A 17733-nucleotide genomic window follows, 5' to 3' on the forward strand; every position below is an offset into this window, starting at 1 on the left:
GCTGGCCTCTCCAGTTCCATGAGCCAGCTGGGGGCCCATTCGTCTCTTGAGAGAGCGGTAGCGGCCAACTCCAGGCCACCGGTCAACACTGCTGCATGGGGAACAGTCTCGAGACCAGTGCCTGGGTTAAGGGTTGACCCAACTGTGGGTGTGCAGGTGAAGGGCAGGTCGTTTCCTCACCTGCTGGCCCGCTCATTCTCTCTCCCTGTTGCACACTCCGCCTTAGAGCTGGACTCGCCAGATGCAGCCATCCATGGAGAATCCCTTTCTGGATCCGAGTCTCCTTTTGACTCCAGATCAGACGGTTCCTCGGACTCCATGTCTTTCCTGGCATTCCACCGGTTGCAGCCTTGCCGCACTGTCAGCAGCATGGAGGAGGACGGAGTGAGAGCCAAAAGCACACAACCAAAGGACAAACCGATTCAAGCAGAGAAATGTGGACCTGTAGCAAAGTACAGCCACAGACGTACACCTCCCCCTCTACCCCAAGTCCTCCTTCCTTCTCATCCCCTCAACATCGCCTCCTCAGTCAGCTGCCAGCTGCTGGATTTTTTCGGGGAGAACCTGGCATACATTGATGAGTCCTCAGACACACTGAGCGACCGTGCCCAGCCAGCAGCAGGGGAGGAACAGAGGAGACGGCCACGAAAGCCCAAGAGGAGGAGCATGAAGAGGCAGCTGTCGCACAAGTTGAGCCCCCTGCAGGTGCGGAGCCCCACTGGTGACATGCAGCCACCATCCAATCCCCCTACACCCCCTCCAGACTGTTCTGTTTCAGACCTGCCCAGATTAGAGAAACACACAGATTCAGATCCTACACTCTGACAGCCGCCAAACTCACAACATGGTGCCAAAGTCGAGAAGTGATGGAGCATAATACTCCGAAAAAGGCTGCGGGTTGATAGCGAACCTTAAAGTCCTCTCACATACAACATACACACCATATCCTAATCTCACTTTACAAATGCAGCTGATATTGCCACAAATTGGCTTTGTTCCTCAGCGATGTGGCAAAACAACATTTATTCAGTTCAGGAATCCCTTTAAAAGAGGCTGAACGATAGATGAGTCACGACTGCTTTTCATCACTGAGACCTCAACATGATCTCAGTACATGTGGCTCAACAAATTTACTGTTAGTTACAGTAGACTGTTTGCTTCAATTTGTCAAACACCAAAAAAAAATGCTTCTCTGGAAATGTCAGTTTTTAAAAAGGGATTTTAAAATAAATCCACAGAACAAGAGAAATGGGGCTTTTAAATGAGGGAATCATGCTTCCTTTTAAAACTGACCACACATGGTGTAAACAGTTCAGTCATAGGTTTCAGTGGTTTCAGAAGGCAACGAGTCACATCATTATCCAGACATTATTACATATAATTATCTGCTTTGGCGATCTTTCAGCCACAGAACTCAACCGATTCTCAGCAGACATATTCTAAAATCTCAGATTTAAGCAGGCTTGGTGAGGCTAACTTTTGGCAACTGACTAAAAGCTCAAAGTGACTGCAAGGTTTCCCCCCCACTGTTTAATAACTGAGGCAGAACACCCTTCTGGAAAAAGACCATTTGTGTTAAAATAAAGTCTATAGTTTCATGAGATAAAATAAATGTTTAGGCAGCAATATACCACTAAATTTATCACAAGGCACAGTGAGTCAGGATCTGTGTGTTTTACCACCTCCGACAAAAATAATTCCAATGAAAAACCCTGCAATGGGTGGAGAACCCGAACCACAACAACAACGCATCAGCATAAAGTGCGGCGGCGCAATCGTTCACCCTCAGACCAGCATCATACATATCCCAACTATTGAAAACTTTCTTCAAGATAGAAGCCGTCCCGCTGTTTGAGGAATGAAGCACGTGCAAAACTATTTAAAGTTTCTTTGATCTGCTCATTCATGAATCAGCTCTGGAATATTAATGGCTAAAAAGAGTAAAAGAAGTCAAGTGCCTTTAAGTCACTTTTGACAAGATCCTGCTTTTTATCCATTTCATTATTGTACTACTTCTTTGCCACAGAAATAACCATGCTTATTTTTCTAATTGTATACATGCTGTATTCTTTAGGCCTCATTTACAAATATAATACTCGGTGTCTTTTGGTGCACAACAGCGATTGTGCACAGAAACTTTACACAAAAGCTCTACAGGACACCTTTACATTGTACAAAGCAAACAGCGCTTATGCAGTGACAGTGACTGATATAAAACCAAACCTGTGTCTCAGATTTATATTTGCTTACTTCTGTTTTTGTGTGTTCACTCTAGAAAAGTGACAAAACTCAGAACAGCCAACAGTCATTATAACAAAAGTTGATCTTTGAGTGCACTTTTGTTCCACAGTGTGGTTCAAGAAGGAAAAAAAAGAGTTCTAGTCCGAGGCAGTAAACATTTTAAGTAAATTGTGAATGGTGGTGGAACGGTTCCAGAAAGATCCTTTAAAAAAAATTCACAATTTAAATCAGTATTACATCTCTATAAAGACATATTGCCTTCTTTGTACATTTTAATATAGCACTTTGGTTGATGTATAATTTCCTTACAATAAAAACTGTAGAGTATGTCCGTTTCTAACAGAAAAACAGAGTACTATAAAATATAAAAGCCAGCAGTAAGCAGTATAAAACCAGGACACAGTCTGTTATTTTCAAACCTTTGTCCACCACAGAGCAGATGATTTGAAATGACCTGAATGAACTCAGCTCTTGGTGGATGTGAAATAAAAGGCCAGTTCCTGCTTACTCAGAAGAACCAGGAAGTACTACATGAGGCTACTGTGGCGTTTTGCCCTTGACCAGGGCCAAAATAAGTAACTGACTGAATATATATATGCAAATTCAGGTTCCTGCATATTTTGTCATTTGTTGACACAGGGCTGGAAGGATATTCATAAGACCGTACTGGTGTCCTAACCACAACCCAGAAGTAATAGTCATTATCTGTCTCACTCCTGACCTATAATATATTTACTCCTCATTTTCTTTTAACACTTTTTTTTATATGCAATAAAAGAGGAGGAGGAGAGTCAAGTTATTTTACTTGTGACTCACTCATGACTGAAGATTTCATCAGTTTCACACACAAATCTTAAATTTCAGATACTTAAAGCTACTCTAACAAAACAAACCATAAGCAACTCCTAACCGCTCTCATCAAATTCTGTTTCCTAGCAACAGTGTATACTATGGGTGCCTGTTCAGGACAAGCTATATAAAATGCAGGCTTCACTCCAAACCTAGCCGACTGAGTAAAGTTGCCAGTCCAGTAGAACGGTCTGGTTACTGCTCATGTGACACAAAGTACCAATGTTACACAAAGCTCGAATTACTTCCAAATTAAGATAACATTGATTCATTACAAAGGTAAAATACAACCATGCTAGGTTACTAATGGTACCAAACCAAACATTCGCTTTAGATGATAACGCACCCAGTAGGAAGAATGCCACGCCTCAATTAAATTTGACTTCTCTGACTACTTTTAACACACATGGCTTTGGCCTTTTGTTATTAACTGCTTCATTTGCATAGTGTATTTTGATGACATTGCAGCACTTGCAGAACTATAATTGCACTATTATAGTATTTATTATTATTTTACAGTCATAAGAAAAATGAATGGCACCGTTTGCAGTTTTCTGGTTTCCTGCATAAATAAATAACCTCAAGTAAGCGCTTGTGGATTAGACCTGCACAACAGTCAGGAGGAATTTTGGACCATTCTTCCTGACAGAACTGCTTCAGCTCAGCCGTATTCTTAGGTTTACTAACACCTGACTCCAGTTGACATTTTAGCGACATTACTTTTTCCACAATCACTTTGTATGTTTACTGGGTGTGTTCAATAAAGACACAGAACTCCATCTGCAGAAAACCAGGAAATTGCAAACAGTGTCATTACTTTTTTTGCAACTGTATATTAGTATCCTGTAATATATTTTTTCTTAATTTAATGATTTTTTTTTTTAACTGAACTACTCTCTGTGCTTTTAAATTTCCCCTAGGGGACAAATAAGGTTATTTGAATTGTATTGAATGTAACAATCACAGTGGATTATTTTGCACCAAATGTTTTTAATACAACAAGTACATTTAAAATAAACTTATGTTGTACTTAAGTGACACTAACAATGCAGGACTTTTAAAGCAGAGTACTTTTACTTGGATTAATACTTTTACTTAAGTAGAGGATCTGAATACTTCCACCACCACTGCCTGAATCTAGCTTAGTTGTTTTTCTGTCATGCAAAACATAAATACGCCAAATAGCATTTAAACAATACAACTTCTAAAAACACATTAAAAATTGAAAGAAAATCACCAGTTATAATATGCATATGCTCTATAAATATACATTAGTTTTTCTAATTTTCTAATTCAAGTCTACTTTTGTCTATAATGTTGCCTGTTAATTCAGTTATGTTTGATATGCATATGACTTTCACCTTTTCAGTAAATTCAACTCAACACTGATTTTAACTGATTGCTGCTTTTTTTAAACTTGGAATTGAATCAGTCTGAACTTAAGGAGAAGAATCACAGAAACGTCGCCCTCGTCTGTTTAAGAAGAGGACAGCCAGGCCGTTGTGGGTTTGGCCTCCCATCTATTTTGTCCCAGTAGGGCCTCAAGTAACACTCCGGTCTCCAACTCGAAGTGCTCGAAGAATATGGCTTTAATAATGCTGAGGCTGCAGATCAGTATCTTCGGTTTACTCCTGTGTCTCATTACCACACGGCTGCTTATATAACTTTTATAGTATGTTGTGTTTATACTGTTGCCCAGGAGAGCTGTACCTTAATTTAACTGCCAGAAATAAATAGGAATGATTTCAATCTAGTTCTGGCTTCTTGTCCAGTCCTGTAATGTGAGCTACAGACGGGAGACAAATTAAAGGGAGAAACCAACATAAAGTGTCTTAGTAAGGTGTTGGGCCACCACCACACCTTCAGGGCACTTTGGCATTGGTTCTATAAGTCTCTGGACTCTACTGGATGGAAGAACACCATTCCTCCAAAAGATATTACTGCATTTGTTGTCAACTGGGTTAAGATCTGGCAACCGCAAAGTCCACCACATATGATCCACATCATTTTCATACTCGAACCATTCAGTGACCCCTTGTGCCTTATGGATGTGGGCATTGCCATCCTAGAAGAGACCACTGATTTATTTTGGATATTTCCTTTTTAATTTGTCACCCATCTCTATATGTGAACTTTTTCTTACATTTTTGGACAGTATGGGAAGGGTGAGTATGTCAAGAGCTGAGCCACGATGTATTTTCTTATATGGAGGCTATACGAAACTGATATATGTATGTATGGGTGTGCTTCTGGTGCCTTGAGGGTCTATGCATACATTCCCTCTGAAGGTCAAAGGCACAGACATGGTTTATGAAGAAGGGTGTGTGTGTGTGAGAGAGAGAGACCGGGGGTCAATATCCACAACAGACTTCCCTTCCAAAGACAGTAGGACCCAGTGTGAGTCAGAGCAAGGCACTCCACTGTGGGATAAGTACAGGTTGGATATAGCAAGGGGTAGTTAAGTGGAAAAGACTAACAGATGCTGGGGCTAGTTTACTCAGGGGGGAGGGAGCCTCGCCACAGCTCAATCACTAGCATCCCAACACACAAAGAGTGAGGTTGCATTCTCACTGTGGCTTAGGAAACAAATTTTTACTGCGATAGCTGGAAAACAGCTTGTATCTCTTTAAGCTATTTTAACAGCAGAAGCAGCCTGAATAAAAACCTGACTGTTCAGTAAAGACAGATTTATCTCTAACAGCTGCTGAAACATTAAAGGCGCATTAACATTTTACACATCTGATAAATCAAGTGAAAATGGGACAGGATGTGGTGTCAGCTCCACGACAGAGTGCCACCTACAATCCTTTTGCGGTTATTCCAACTTCTCTACCCTGTGTTGTCAAAATACAGCCCTGCCTGCCCCCGAGCGAAGATTATAAGAAACGTTTTTCAAACAAGTTTTAAAATGAGAAGTCATTTCCACAGCCAGGCATGGCTGAGCTCTCGTCAGCTAAGAGTCTAAAACAATGGCTGCCAGGCTGAAGTAGTCACGTTTTTTGCACAGAGAAAGTGGGACAAAGAAAGAGCAAAAACCAGGGTTAATATCGCTTTGACTTTTTGAGATGGGGAAAGTTAAAAACAGTCAAAGGACTCGAGTTTGATTCAGATGCAGCCAGATACTCGAGTACACGAAGCCAGGACTTCAGGAGAAATAAGTAACAGTGATCTGCATTGTTTGATCAACATAAAATACCAACTTCTCCCAGCAAATGCTACCGCAAACCACGTCTGTGTTGACCAAAGGTGATGGATACATCAGTCATTCTCTGAACAGAAAACACACGTACACAGTGGCAGACTGAATAATGAACTGAAAACAAAGTGTCTGCTTATCAGGCTACCAAACAGTCAGCTACATTTACTTCGTCTGAACTGGGACGGAGGTGTAAACATCAGACACAGATTTCTAAAAACATGGGCAGGTCAAACCAAACTGTCTGCATGACCCGACGGCATTAAACACTGTGCTTCTGTCTTTGGACCATCCCTTTAATACATCTTGCACAGTGATTTAAGATGTTTGAGTTATACAGTGTTACTTTACCCAGCACTTGCCAGCCAATCAGAACTGAGTATTTCCTGCGGCCATGCTAGAACTGCATGCATAAATGCAAGAAGACAACTGGCTCTTGATACATCCACAACCAGATGTTGCTGTAGCAACCTTGTATTTGTCAGACTGGACCGCTTCCTATTCAACTGAAACTTTAGAGTCAGCCAGGTTTTCAACACACCCACACCCCAAAATATAAAACATCAGCAGGGTCACAGAGAGAACATCTACCGGCAGATGTTTAAAAAATTAAAACGCACAACACAATCCAGGGAGTATTTTTTGTGCTCTCACACATGACCTCACCAGCCACACACACACACACACACACACACACAACACACCCAGTCACCCTCTGTCTCTCTCACACACAAACCACTGGCATACCAGAGAGCCTATATTTAAAATACGCCTGGGGATGTTTTTTATTTTCAGCCATTCAGACGTTCTATCAAAAGTGGTGAATGCGGATACTTGGGTGTAGAGAGCAACTCGGTGTGTGCAGGAGTGAATCAGCGAGACTGATGGTAAACATAGGTAAGAATATAATCACAGCATAGGAAAAGCAACAAGTCAACTGCTTTTTACAATAAGATAATGACTACACATTCAGAAGATGTGACACAAAGAGTTACAAATTTGCTAAGGCTGCAAAATACCACCTTCCAAACTTGTAGCTGTTCCAAATACGGCCAAATCATCCCACGTTTCATTTTCAAAGCCTGTTTTCTCCTTCTCTCCTCCCACCACAAATCCCAGAACCTCAAGCATCAGAGAGAGAGAGACAGAAGAGATGAGGGGAGCATTTAAATCTAGCGTTCCGTGAGCGGTCGGGTTGGTGTCTGGAAATCTTTCACATCCTGTTTATGCCGGGCAGATTTCAGTCCGGGACCGCACGGACCTGGCAGGGGCCTCAGCTTGGACACAGCTCCTCTCTCTCTTTTCTATCTGCTCCCTGCCTCCCTCGCCTACAGATCTCCATCTGCAAACCTTTCCACGCTGCCTCCTTCCCTATCAACACCTTCAAACCTAAAGCAAACAAGCATCCTCGTCCAGCTCGCACTGCTGCCCACGCCCGCAGGAATATGAATGAGGTGCAATCAAAAAGTCTTATGTAGCAGGCAGAGCAAATGTGGCCAAATCAAACACCTTCTTTTATTAAGTACAGGTTTAATACAGCTACAGTACGTTTTCATATTTACAGTACAGTATCCTGCATTAGAAGGAAAGTTCCACAGAATAAAGAAAACGGTGGGAGCTGTTTTCATGCCTGTAAATAATAAGAGCAAAACTGATATTTGGGGTGAGGCAATGTAAAAAAATAACATCTCAAAAGTCAGCTGAAGGTGTTGACACAGCAAAGATTAATGAATAAAGGATCCGTCTGTCCTCTCGTCTTTATTGTCCCCCAGAGTGAAGCAGTTTGTAGTTTTAGTCCTATAACCACCATCCTCCTCTTTGCCCGCACCCCACCTCACCTCTTCTTGTGAACTGGATTCCCTCAGCGGCATTTGCAGGATTTGACCACCATGTTGGAGAGTTGCTCAACACGCGGTGTGCGACCTATGAAGTACATGATGGTGAGGGGCTCCAGGTCCTGAGGAACACAGCAGGGTGAAGCGGAGGCCTCAGGGTTCAGCTTGTTGTACAGGGGCAGGATCTGAGCAGAAATAAAGGGGTGTTAAAGGCCCTGAAGACATTTTCTCAGTTCATTACAGTGAATGATTAGATCCCACATGAACATGATATTAATAAACACAGTTTAGGTTATTTCAATGCCCCCACCATAGGGCACAAGGGGTCACTGAATGGTTTGATGTGCATGATAATGGTGTAAATCATATGTTATGGACTTCACAGTCACCAGCACTCAACCCAACTGAGCACCTATGGGAGATTTTGAACCCACATGTTAGATGGTATCTCCACCACCACCATCAAAACACCAAATGAGGGAATACCTTCTGGAAAAAAGGTGTTCATCCCTCCAGTAGAGTTCAGAGACTTGTAGGTGCACTGAAGATGTTATGGTGGTATGTGGTGGCCCACCACCTACAGATACACCCTATGTTTGTTTTTCCTTTCATTTGTATGTTTGGCACAATCAGGATTTAACAACATTTGAATCAAAATGAGATGACAGCTGTGGGGTTGTTTCCAGCCCATGGTTAATTCTACATGTTGGGAAACAAGCTTATTCACTGTTCTTAGGAGAGTCAGAGAAAAAACCCAATGCCACTAAATGTAAGATGAAACTACAGCCTGCAACTTGTTAGCTTAGCATAAAAACTGGAAATCAAGGGTGAAACAGCTAGCCTGAGTCTGTCTAAAGGTAACGAAATCTGCCAACCAGCACATTCACATCTCATTTGTTTAATCTACCAAAAAACTGAAGTCTAAAACTGTGTTATAGTTCTACTGTGGTTAAGTACCAGTCTGTTGGTCAGGGACTACCTTTCTAGAAACTGGTTTCTGTGATAAGACAAGCTAATAGTAATATCAATATTTTCATCTATCAGCAAGAACATGAATACGTATATATCCAAAATGCCACATCTGATTAATTCACACCCACAGAGTTTTAATGAAGCAGGTTGTTTGAGTGTTACATTTCATAAATAATACCTGGGAGTGTCTTTTCTCAACTTGGACTTTCGTTGCTGTGTAATTAGTTACAAATATTAAATAAAAAATAAAAAAAACCTTTTAGGGGATTTTAGAAGAAGGCTGTTCACTGGCTCACCACTGCCTGAAAATGTGTTTCCTTATTTCTCTTTCAAATACTTTAACATGTACGACAAATCTGTCAAAACTCCATCGCACAAAAGTCTGTAACAACTTTAACTGCCAAATAAATATGAAAATCCTACACATCTGTAATTCCAGAGGGCTCTGTCGGAGTCCATGTGGCTACAGGCCAAGCCATAAGCTATGAGACAACCAGGCTGTGTATATGTTCTGAAACAGACCTCTGCGAGGTGACAGCTGGGCTTAACCAATCTGTTGGTTAACCAGCATGAATAATGCACACCTACATTTCAAAGTTTCTGTACATTAAAATTAGACTGAAAGTTGACTGGAGTTTGGCCCAATCCAAGTGTTTTACCAGAGAGGCCGAGGAGTTACTTCAGAAGTTGTTTTTGTTTGGACTGGAGCAGACAGATGGTGATATAATTTGACTGTGACTCTCCCATTTAAATGTCTGTTTAAAACAGGAAAGACACAATCATAGTAACAAGACAAATCTCACCTACCTCTCATCAAGAAAGAAAATAAATGTATTTCCTAAAATGTCAAACTTTTACTTTAAGAAAAACTAATAATCAGAAAATTCTTTTTTCCCCCCATTTACAAAACAGCCTAAAATCTCAAATATTAAGTGTAACAAACATATTCAGTTATGCAAAATCTAAATAAAATAAGAATGACATTGCTTAATTCCTATGAGGAACAACATGATCAAACAAAACAACTAAACCCAATAAGGAATCAGAGCAGGCTTTGGGTGCTCCAGACACATTTCAGCCATAAACCAAAAAGTGTTTTTCTTTGATTTCCAGCCCTGATCATATCTCACTCACCATGTTATAGTGGTTGTTGGCACTCCAGAGGTAAGGACAGTTTCCAGCACAGAAGTTGGCTTTGTAGCCTTTGGGCTCGTGGATCCACTTCCAGTTGAGGTCACGCCTGAAGTCGATGTAAAGCGAGCGCAGGCAGCAGCCCTGGTCTGAGCTGCTGAGGCACACAGAGAGACACACCATGCAGCAAGAAACATTTCAACTCATCATACTCTTCAATGTCTGAGCCAAAGGCCTAAAGTTGGGTCATGGGAAAATGACAACAGGTCACCTTTGAAGAACCAGCCATCACAAGGTAATGATTATGCAAGGCCGCCATAGTTTTCCCCTGCAGCATGAGGTTGTCTAAAAAAAAAAAACGCTGCATGCCTGTTGGCCTGCAGTCTAAACACAGGGTCAATATTGTTAGTTTTGCTGCACAATAGTCTACAAAGTGCGCTGTGGGTCGGGAGGGAAAAAAAATGAAATCCACCACCTCCACAACTAGATTTTGGGAATTATAAAAGTACAAATGGTGGAGCAGCTTCAGGGTTGACAGTCTCACACATGTGGCTGCTGGGTGACCTACCGGGAGCAGGTGGTGGCGTCAGTGGCAGCTGCCCTCTTCTTGCGGTTCTTCTTGGCCGGATTGTCCACTCTGTCGCTGGGCAGCAGGGTGAGGATGAGGTGCGGCGTCTTGGTGCTGAAATCTTTAACCTGACCAGGCTTTCTTATCTGATGAAGCAGCTCGTTATCTACACCTATTGAAACCAGTGCTACAGTTAATATGGTCTCGGGGACCCTGTGTGCTCACAGGGTAAACCTGAGAGGTGACAATGATCAACAAAAAAGGAAACAGAAAAGAAATTCTCTACTATACAAATGCTTGTTATTCCTGGTTTTTTTCTTGTCTTTGCTTTTTTTATTTTGAAACAGATTTTCAGCCTCAGGCTTGTGTACAGAGTTAGAAGCAAAAGCACTGGAACTAGCCCTATTTCACAATGGTAAATAATCTTTTTCAAAATTCCTGGATCTGGATGATGATCAAAATCGACACCAAAATCAAATGAATTACTCCAAAATTCATCAAAATCCATTCATTACTCTTTGAGCTTTGCTGTGAACAGACACAACCAACAAACGCTGGTAAAAACATTACCTCCTTGGCAGACGCAGTGAAACAATGAGAAGGAAAAGAAAGCTCAAGCTATACAAAACCTCAATGTGAGTAGGAAAGGGGGCCACAAACAAAAAAAAATCTGGCATGAGTTATTACTTTTCAGTTCTTATTTGGACAAATGCTGTTGTTCATATGCAGAAAGAGCCACAAATGCACCAGATTCTCTTCAGAATGTTCCTCTAATACAGCTCTGTGTTTTAACATGTTTTCTGTTCTACATGTTTTGACTGTTACTGAACAAATATTACAGTACATGGACAGACAGTGTTTGTCCTGTGCTTCTGATATTTCCTGCACCAGGAATCATTGCATCTGATTTCATGGGTTTCCTGAGTCTTTCTGAGCTACACCAGTACTGAGCTCAAAACAAGCCTGTACTTGTCTCGCAGCATATCAAAAGTCGACATTTTTTCCAAGTGTGGAAAAAAATTGGCTTGGCTCAGCTGCGAGTAAATCCTGAGCAAAGTGCCGTAATTTGGGGCCTAAATGAAGCAACACAGAGAGTGTGCACTAGAACAGCTTCTCCGTTATATGATAGTGTGTAAGTGATTCATGGGTCATTTTGGAGGCGCCTTACAGACGAGTCTCCGATTTATGTTCCCATCTTGTGACCAACATGATGCTTTTAATGGCCTTACAAATGTGCATTTGTCATCTCTATAGTCATTGGAACAAAACTGCTGTTAATGTTTTGGTTAATCAAATCTTTGACACTGTAATATTTGTGTGTGTGTGTTGTGGTTAGCTCAACAGCTGATTTTCTTGGGGCTACAGGTGTGAAAGGTTTCTCTCAAGCAAAACTATAAATACATTTAAAGTTTTAGTGTTGTACAGGCCTTTCTGTGTCGAGTTTCCATGTTCTCCCTGTGCCTGCATGGGTTTTCTTCAGGTGCTCTGGCTTCCTCCCACAGTCAAAAGACATGCAGGCTAGGTTGGCTGGCGACTCTAAATTGCATGCAGGTGTGAGTGCAATTGTGAGGCGTTGTCTCTACATGCCAGCCCTGCGACAGGCTGGCGACTTCTCCAGGGTGTACCTGGATACCTGGATAGCATGATTTACAGGGAAAACAAAAAGAACTGCAACGAACCAGCAAACAGGGCCTCCAGCTCCTCACTCTTGTTGGCAACTATGTTGTTTGTGGATGGGACGAAGGTGCAGCAGGGACAGTGGACGCCCAGCTTCAGACCAAGGTTATTCTCTGACAGCAGGAAGAAGAACAAGGACACATGTGAAGATGAATTACAGAAACAGTTTTGCAGGGGTCATATGGTGAACGGCTTTCTCATGCTGGAGCCGACCTGGATCTGACACCCAGTCCTTAACGGTTTCGGTGACATCCACGGAGACCCAGGCTCCCTTCGCCTTTGGCTGAACGGTGCGGGAGTCAATATAACGTTGAGTGGAGGCGCTCTCTTCATCAGGCTTCAGCAGCTGACACAAACACACAGAAAGACAGGACAGTGATGGAGCTGACAGAGACACACAGTCAAACACAAGCAACACATTGTTTTCTTTTGCCTTCTTCTCCTGTCAGGAATGATTACAGCTTCCACTGTGGTTAAAGGGGGCAATGAGTTTATCTTCCTTAACACATGAATGCCACAGAGCATAGCAGTGTCATTGTAAAAACCAATAATAACCTGCAAACCTTTCATCAGCCATGTAACTCATGTAAACTCCCCTTCTGAGCCAAACTTTTTTCTGTAAGAGGTAGAGTATAAATGTCTCCCTAGAGCCAAAATATAAATTCAGCTTAATTGTTGGAGATTTAGTGTCATTATAGTCTTGTTGGCCTGAAGCCCACAATCCCGAAAGGCCAAATCTACACACACACACACACACACACACACACACACACTATCCCTGGTCACACTTTCCACATACAGAGGAGGAAAGACAAAAACAAGAGAAAGATTCCTGGGTTTGCTTCTGTGATAATAGAATGTGACAAATTGGACCAGAAGTCATTTTAAAGAATGAATTTAGTGTCTGCTTCATAACTGTGGAAACAAAACAGGCTTTATTTGAACATAAGACCTTGATAGGATTTAGTGGAGAGTTTGGTTGTTCTGCTGCACACAAATTGATATAAGGTGTTTCACGGTCGTGTTCTCGCTCCAGCTCTCGTCCCTTGGTGTCACGCTGCTGTTTACCTGATAGATCTCCACTCTCTGCTCTGAAGCCTGGGCCTGTGGGTTGGGAGCTCTGAAGATCCTGAACTCAGCTTTGACCAGGGTGCTGTTGGTCAGGTCAACTCCACTGACGTCAAAATGGATGACTCTGTAGTGGGGGTCAGGCGCTGCTGGCTGCAGCGTATCTAAATGAAAAAGCAGAATGGATGATTAATGCTCTGACAAAATCTCCTGGCACTGTTGGTTAGAACATTCACTGATGCATTGCCTGGGACATACAGTAATTACTGGTGATTAGGAGTGTCTAGTACAAAAATCATAGGTTTAGACAGAGCGAGTAAATGTGTCTGGACTTATGTTTAATAAATATTTAATTGTTGCTTTATGAGTTTTACTCTGTGAAATGCCACCACCTGTAACATCAGAAGCATTTTTTTAAATCTCTCAGATAAGATCAATCAGCACCAAGTTTTGATGCTACTGTAAGTGTTGGAAAACTGAGTGCCTTGCCCAAGGGTACATCTATCTGCTTCTGTTTTATGGTGGAGATGAGAAGCATCCCTGGTGTAAACAGGCAATAACAGCCACTATTTCTGTTGATGCATTATGTGTGCAAATACTGTAATTATGCGAAATTCTAAGGTACTGGTACTTGAGGTTACAATTTTCATTTTGAGACATAATATACTAAGCTACTCTCCATTTCAAATTGAATCTTTGTGCATTTTACTCCATTTAATGGCTCTGACAGCTCCAGATATGAGTTACCTTCCACATAAACGGACAAAGTTTAACTTAATGCTCCTATAATATTACCAATCCCAGCCGGCAATCGGGCAAAGGCGGGGAAGTGAAGGTTATGTACTGTTAGGGTGATTTTTATTCATTTTTTTTCTACCGCTTAGTCCCTGAACGGGGTCACGGGGGGGTGGGGTACACCCTGGACAGGTTGCCAATCCATCGCAGGGTTAACACATAGACGAACAACCACACACACGCACTCCAATGGGCAATTTAGAGACACCAATCAACCTAAGCTGCATGTCTTTGGACTGTGGGAGGAAGCCGGAGTACCTGGAGAGAACCCACGCAAGCACGGGGAGAACTTGCAAACTCCACACAGAAAGGTCCCAGGTGGGGCCCGAACCCAGAACCTTCTCACTGGGAGGTGCTAACCACTGCGCCACCGTGCTGCCCTAGTAGTTACTTTTCATAATAAGAGCAATAAAACCAACAGTTAATCATAACACTTTATTGATCCCTGGAAATTCCCAAGCTACCCAGCGGTGTGTAAAGTACTTCAAATTATATGTGTATATAAGGTCGTTAATATTAGTTCTACCTTATGGTTTTACTTTTACTTAATCTGGCTACTTCTATCCCTACTTGTTCCCAGATGTATCTAAATGGCCATAAGATGATTAAATTGATAAAACTTATTTGTTACATTCACACTAAAACTCCTTAAAATTAAGTATTAGTTGCGCACAGGGCAAAATTCAAAGGGGCATCATTTCTAGTAGGCTATGTTCGTTTCGGGACCTCTGGATCCCTTTCACTGGCCTCTGTGGAGCCCCAACCACATACTGAGAACCCCTTTCATACCTCATACATAGACTCACTTGTGTCGGGGCGGGGGGGCAGCATGTCAATCCTCTGCACCTCTTTGGCGTAATAGTCCTCCTCACTGCTCTCGCGCTCGCACGCCGACTCCGACAGACGCGCACGCTCCTTCAGCAGCTCCCGCGTGCTGTTGTAAAGCAGCATGACCTCCGGGGGCACCGGGACAGGCGGCGGGGCCTCGTCATCATCCGGCGGGCTGCGGATGCGGAGCTTGCTGAGGATCTGGCCTCGGACCGCCTCGATGCGCCGGGACTTCTGCGTGTCCAGGTTGATGGCCTGGCACGTGTTGAGCCCCTCCACCAGCAACACACCGGGAAACCGGAGCAGCAGCAGCAGCGCGAAGCGGGGGAGCCACATTGTGCGGCGAGGAGACGGAGATCTTCCCTGAACGCCCGTGAAGGAAATCCAGCTGAAACAAAGTCACTGTGGTTGGTTGTTACTAAAACTGAGTCTCAAAGCCAAGTGCGAAGAAATGGGTGCCTAACGTGACCAACGCTTAAAACTGCGGGTTAAACCGATTCCTTAAAGCCAAAAAAAATTTCCAACATCCAGTTACAACTGAGTATTTTGGTCAAAGCCACTTGATATGGAAAAGAACAACCACATCTGCCGACTTGACATTTATTCGGCTACGGTAGTTTTGTAGCATTGTTCATCAATGCGCCACAAAGACGCGCTGTCATTTATTCTTTGGAGTCTAAAATTTAGTTTCTAAATCCTAAAAACATTTTGTGGAAAACAAATAGCAGGACCAGGACCCCTGCTTCTAAACGCCAAATGATCCACAGCCACCGAACTCTACTGTGAAAACCTCAGATTTAATGATTGGAAATTTGGCTGAGGCGTCAGTTTCAGTCTGGTGCGCTCAAAAGCTCCGGTGTCGTCCCGTAACGGCGTGTGTGCGCTTTACGCACGTAAAGGTGAAGGTATTTAATTACAGTCTGCCCGGTAAGTTAGGGTTTTATCCGTCTCCGCTGTGCATCTTCGGATAATTCAACAGCTTTCAGGAGAAAAACAGTCACCACAGGGGCTCAGCCCATGTCGCAAATCCTCCAAATAAAAACCTGAACTTACTTCATCTGAAGCAGCAGCAGGGTGCCCGGGCTTTCACCTCCAAAATACCCATGTGTGGAGCAAAAAACTGGCCCATACCCACTTGAAACCCCCACCCAATGAGGTCCTCCCATCCCCAGTTATAGGTAAACAGAGAACAGTCTGCATCAAAATGTAGGAAAAGCTGTTGATTTATGTTGGAAAAACCATGGGGGCTAATATAGCATCAAAACATGGAAAAGGCCAGAGCACATAAAAAGGCTTGATGCAAATATAAAAGACGTCCTTGTGCTGTAATAAAAAAAAGAAGTAATCTCCTGTAAAAAAAAAAAAAAAAAAAAAAAAAAAAAAAAACTCCCTACAGTGAATTACAGAGCCCCAGTTTAAATGAGCTCCAGCCTGGAGTCAGCTGAGCTGAAAACACAAAGACCTGCTGCATGATGCGACTCCATTATTCTGCAGATCCTCTCTGAGAAATGAGTCCCAGACAGAAAGAGTCTGGGAGGGACTGGATGCGAAGAGAGGAGGTGGTGGTGGTGGTGGTGGTGGGGCGGGCTGCCACCAAAATGAAGGGAGTGTGAGTATGTGGGCAAGAGCCATCTTCCTCTCACCAGAGGAGGCACACACACTTCACAATTTGTTCTCTCCACAAAATACTGCACCACCCTCTCTCTGCAGGTAAAACCTACAGAGAGCTTAAAGAATTAGTTCTACATTTTGCAAAACGTTTACTCACTTCCAAATTAAAAATTGGCTGAGAAGATTGATAAATTACCTGAGTCAGTCTGTACAGTCAATATGAAGCGGCAGCTCAGAGCCAGCAGCCAGTTAGCCTGGCTTAGCATAAACACTACAAAATCAACCTACGAGCCTCTGTGAAGCTCACTACTTAACACATGCAATCTGTGTCGTCTTTAAAGAAGGTGAGTGAAAGAAACTGACCATCAATTTTTGTGTCAAACACAGAAAACGTTTGGCAAAAAGAAAAGAATAATCTTGCTCAAGTTCCCCTTACTAGCTTTATCCACAGCTTTTCATCTACTAGACTAGGGATTAACATTAAAAACAGCCACTTGTACAAACTACAAGTTCTCAACTTGTAAACAGCATTCATGGCGACTTCCAAGTCGTAAATAAGACTGGCAAACTTGGATTGTTCTGAAGCTCTGATACGTTTGACTTGGCACTTATTAATAAGGAAGTGGCTGAAAACAAAACAAATATGGACAAGTTAACATCAGCCAGACACTGTTGTTCAGTGTAATCAAACCCACAGTAATTTTGTCTCTGGCACAACCACCTCTGTAATCACACAGCAGTCTTGAGTTGTCTGAACATATGTGGATAACGAGGGGATCTTTCCCATCTCCACCAACTCCCATATGATGTGAAGAAGAGCGCCCTCTGTGGTCACAGAATATGGTCCAACACTGGACAGGAGGTGCTGGCCCACAACAGCCTGGGTTTAACAAATGAGATACAACATGTTTAAATATGCTGGTAGGCAGATTTTAGCAAACTTTGGACAGAACCAGTCCAGA

General features: G+C 42.6%; 2 protein-coding genes across 3 annotated transcripts in view; one reads left to right on the forward strand and one right to left on the reverse strand.

Annotated features, from left to right (window-relative positions):
• kcnk4a (potassium channel, subfamily K, member 4a) overlaps positions 1–825 on the forward strand; it is a 12557-nt gene extending 11732 nt beyond the window's left edge. Inside the window, exon 9 of the mRNA XM_020591481.1 lies at positions 227–825. Within this exon, the coding sequence (XP_020447137.1) occupies positions 227–825 (599 nt within the window). The remainder of the gene's footprint in view (positions 1–226) is intronic.
• A 6936-nt stretch (positions 826–7761) lies between these two features.
• Positions 7762–16484, reverse strand: tgfb5 (transforming growth factor, beta 5). Of its 2 annotated transcripts, none has more exons than XM_020594232.1 (7): positions 15139–16484; positions 13538–13701; positions 12683–12815; positions 12472–12582; positions 10793–10964; positions 10228–10378; positions 7762–8306 (listed from the first exon to the last, which is right to left on the reverse strand). In XM_020594232.1, the coding sequence occupies exons 1-7, from the start codon at positions 15494–15496 to the stop codon at positions 8148–8150; spliced, it is 1248 nt and encodes a 415-aa protein (XP_020449888.1). In that variant the 5' UTR covers positions 15497–16484; the 3' UTR covers positions 7762–8147. The 2 variants fall into 2 exon arrangements, with proteins under 2 accessions (XP_020449888.1, XP_020449879.1); XM_020594223.1 differs by having other exon boundaries at positions 10228–10381.
• Positions 16485–17733: the final 1249 nt, after the last annotated feature.

The sequence above is a fragment of the Monopterus albus genome, unplaced genomic scaffold, assembly GCF_001952655.1.
Source record: "Monopterus albus unplaced genomic scaffold, M_albus_1.0 scaffold2.1, whole genome shotgun sequence".
Taxonomy (NCBI): Eukaryota; Metazoa; Chordata; class Actinopteri; order Synbranchiformes; family Synbranchidae; genus Monopterus; species Monopterus albus.

Bases quoted from the DNA above. Each gene is read 5' to 3' on its own strand.
- tgfb5 (XM_020594223.1), bottom strand. From the start codon at position 15,496: ATGTGGCTCCCCCGCTTCGCGCTGCTGCTGCTGCTCCGGTTTCCCGGT. The intron at 13,702-15,138 runs GTGAGTCTATGT...TTTTTCATTTAG, and splicing joins GCCCCCCCGCCCCGACACAA to ATACGCTGCAGCCAGCAGCG. The intron at 12,583-12,682 runs GTCGGCTCCAGC...TCCTGCTGTCAG, and splicing joins GGACTGGGTGTCAGATCCAG to AGAATAACCTTGGTCTGAAG.